This window comes from Pundamilia nyererei, unplaced genomic scaffold (genome assembly GCF_000239375.1).
Source record: "Pundamilia nyererei isolate P.nyererei 1_Seehausen unplaced genomic scaffold, PunNye1.0 scaffold00173, whole genome shotgun sequence".
NCBI lineage: Eukaryota > Metazoa > Chordata > Actinopteri > Cichliformes > Cichlidae > Pundamilia > Pundamilia nyererei.
This window is the reverse complement of record NW_005187574.1, coordinates 1291174-1292854: the sequence shown is the minus strand read 5'-3', so window position 1 is coordinate 1292854 and position 1681 is coordinate 1291174. Positions and strand designations below refer to the sequence as shown.

The 1681-nt window shown below is 40.9% G+C and overlaps 1 protein-coding gene across 1 annotated transcript in view; it reads right to left on the bottom strand.

Moving 5' to 3' along the window:
- lamtor3 (late endosomal/lysosomal adaptor, MAPK and MTOR activator 3) overlaps positions 1-1681 on the bottom strand; it is a 9179-nt gene that overhangs the window by 5184 nt on the left and 2314 nt on the right. The window contains exons 3-4 of the mRNA XM_005746152.1: positions 788-822; positions 631-689 (exon numbers count right to left, since the gene is read on the bottom strand). Coding sequence (XP_005746209.1) covers positions 631-689; positions 788-822 — 94 coding nt within the window. The remainder of the gene's footprint in view (positions 1-630; positions 690-787; positions 823-1681) is intronic.

Sequence of the window (1681 nt, the reverse complement as noted above, 5' to 3'; positions counted from 1 at the left end):
TTATTACACTCTTAAATCCTGCTACTCATTCCTGCGTCTTTTGTGATCTTACAAAGCTTCAAACGACGCGTCGACTATTAAATCAGTCGTCGACGATTTTGATGGTCGACTAATCGTGGCAGCCCTATTTCAAATACTGCCCAAACCTGCATAATTCACTATATTTATGATGCAACTTATTTGCTTTTTTCTCCACTAAAGAGCAACTGGTTACATTTTTCTCTAAATTAATATATAACATTTCTTGGAAATTCAAATTTGAAAAGATTTGAAACATTAATATATTTAGTAAAATACAAAAATCCTTTTTTTTTAAAGAAAAAACATCTTATGCCAAACAAAGTAAGTCAAGTGTGCTCTCTGCTCTGATGTTCTGTGCAATAGTATGTGAGTCTGAGCGATTCACAGACTAACTGATAGCTCGTGGACTTCCCGCCTGGCTGACTTCCACCTTCAGGAGCAGCTACTCCTATCAGGGCCAATGTGGAAACTGGTTTTAGGCTCTATTCAAACACACTTTAATTCTACTACCAAGTTTCTCTTCTGTTACTTTTGCTCTCATGGATTTTACAGTTTTCCACACGACAGCAGTGAGACCAGCAATAACCAGCCATTCAGAATGTTTCTTACCTTTAATAACCGGGACACCATCCCTATCAGTGACGACAATAGCATGAAGACCTTCAATGCTGAAGGAGACAAACAACAAAACTTCCTCATTAAACACTGAATATCCTGATAGTGTCGACTGTAACATTGAAGATTTTGTTACTTTAATGATACGCACCTTTGCAACTGTTTGTAAAGATATCTCTTCAAATCCTGCAAATAATTTTACATAAAAAAAAAGGTTAGATAGTTGGTCAGAGCTAACAAACCATACTTCAACGTCCAGTAGAGGGAGCACGTTTGCTGTCCGCTCCACTCCAGGGACGGCCCAGCTGGCTGCAGTGAGCTCTGTTGTCAGATGGAGGCAGCGTACAACATGTGTTACAGCTAGTCTGTGTGACAGTGCTATTATAGTCGACACATCGCTGGTGTCGCACTGTGATTTTGATGTCAGCTGTGACACAATTTTTGCGGGGCATCAGCTGGTTATGACCTTTCAATATTTGTATCTTGGCGCTGAGGCCACTGCAGAGACACACAGATATACAGAGGGAGATTGAAAACTTGAGTCTGTGGGGAAAAAAAAAGCACACTTGACAAAGTCTTGACCACCTTATCTGGTGATACTGTCTGGGCGGCGACGCCTATCGTCTAGAATACTGCAGTGGCTTCCTGCACAGTACTGACTGGTATAAAAGAAGTTTCTGCGAACCATGGGTGCAGCAGTGAGCAAAGCGAGCATTACAGCGCGTACACTGCAGCCTGGTCACTCATGTGTCCGGTGACTTATCTGGACTTGGTGAAGCCAAGTATCCCAGAATTCTGTTTGTTCGAAACTTAGAAGCAGCAATAGCGGAGGAAAGTTGCTAGAAGTGTACGTAACGTTTGAGATGTTACCATTTCTGTGGAACAAAATTAACTCTTACAATATTTTCAGGATGTAGATGCGTAAACTTCAAATATTGCTCGATTTATCAGGACATCACCTATTTGCAAAAGTGCTCTGACATTTTTCCAAATGTCATTTTTGCTCTGACATTTTCGTCTGTCATTTCATTTTCGTCCTCACCAG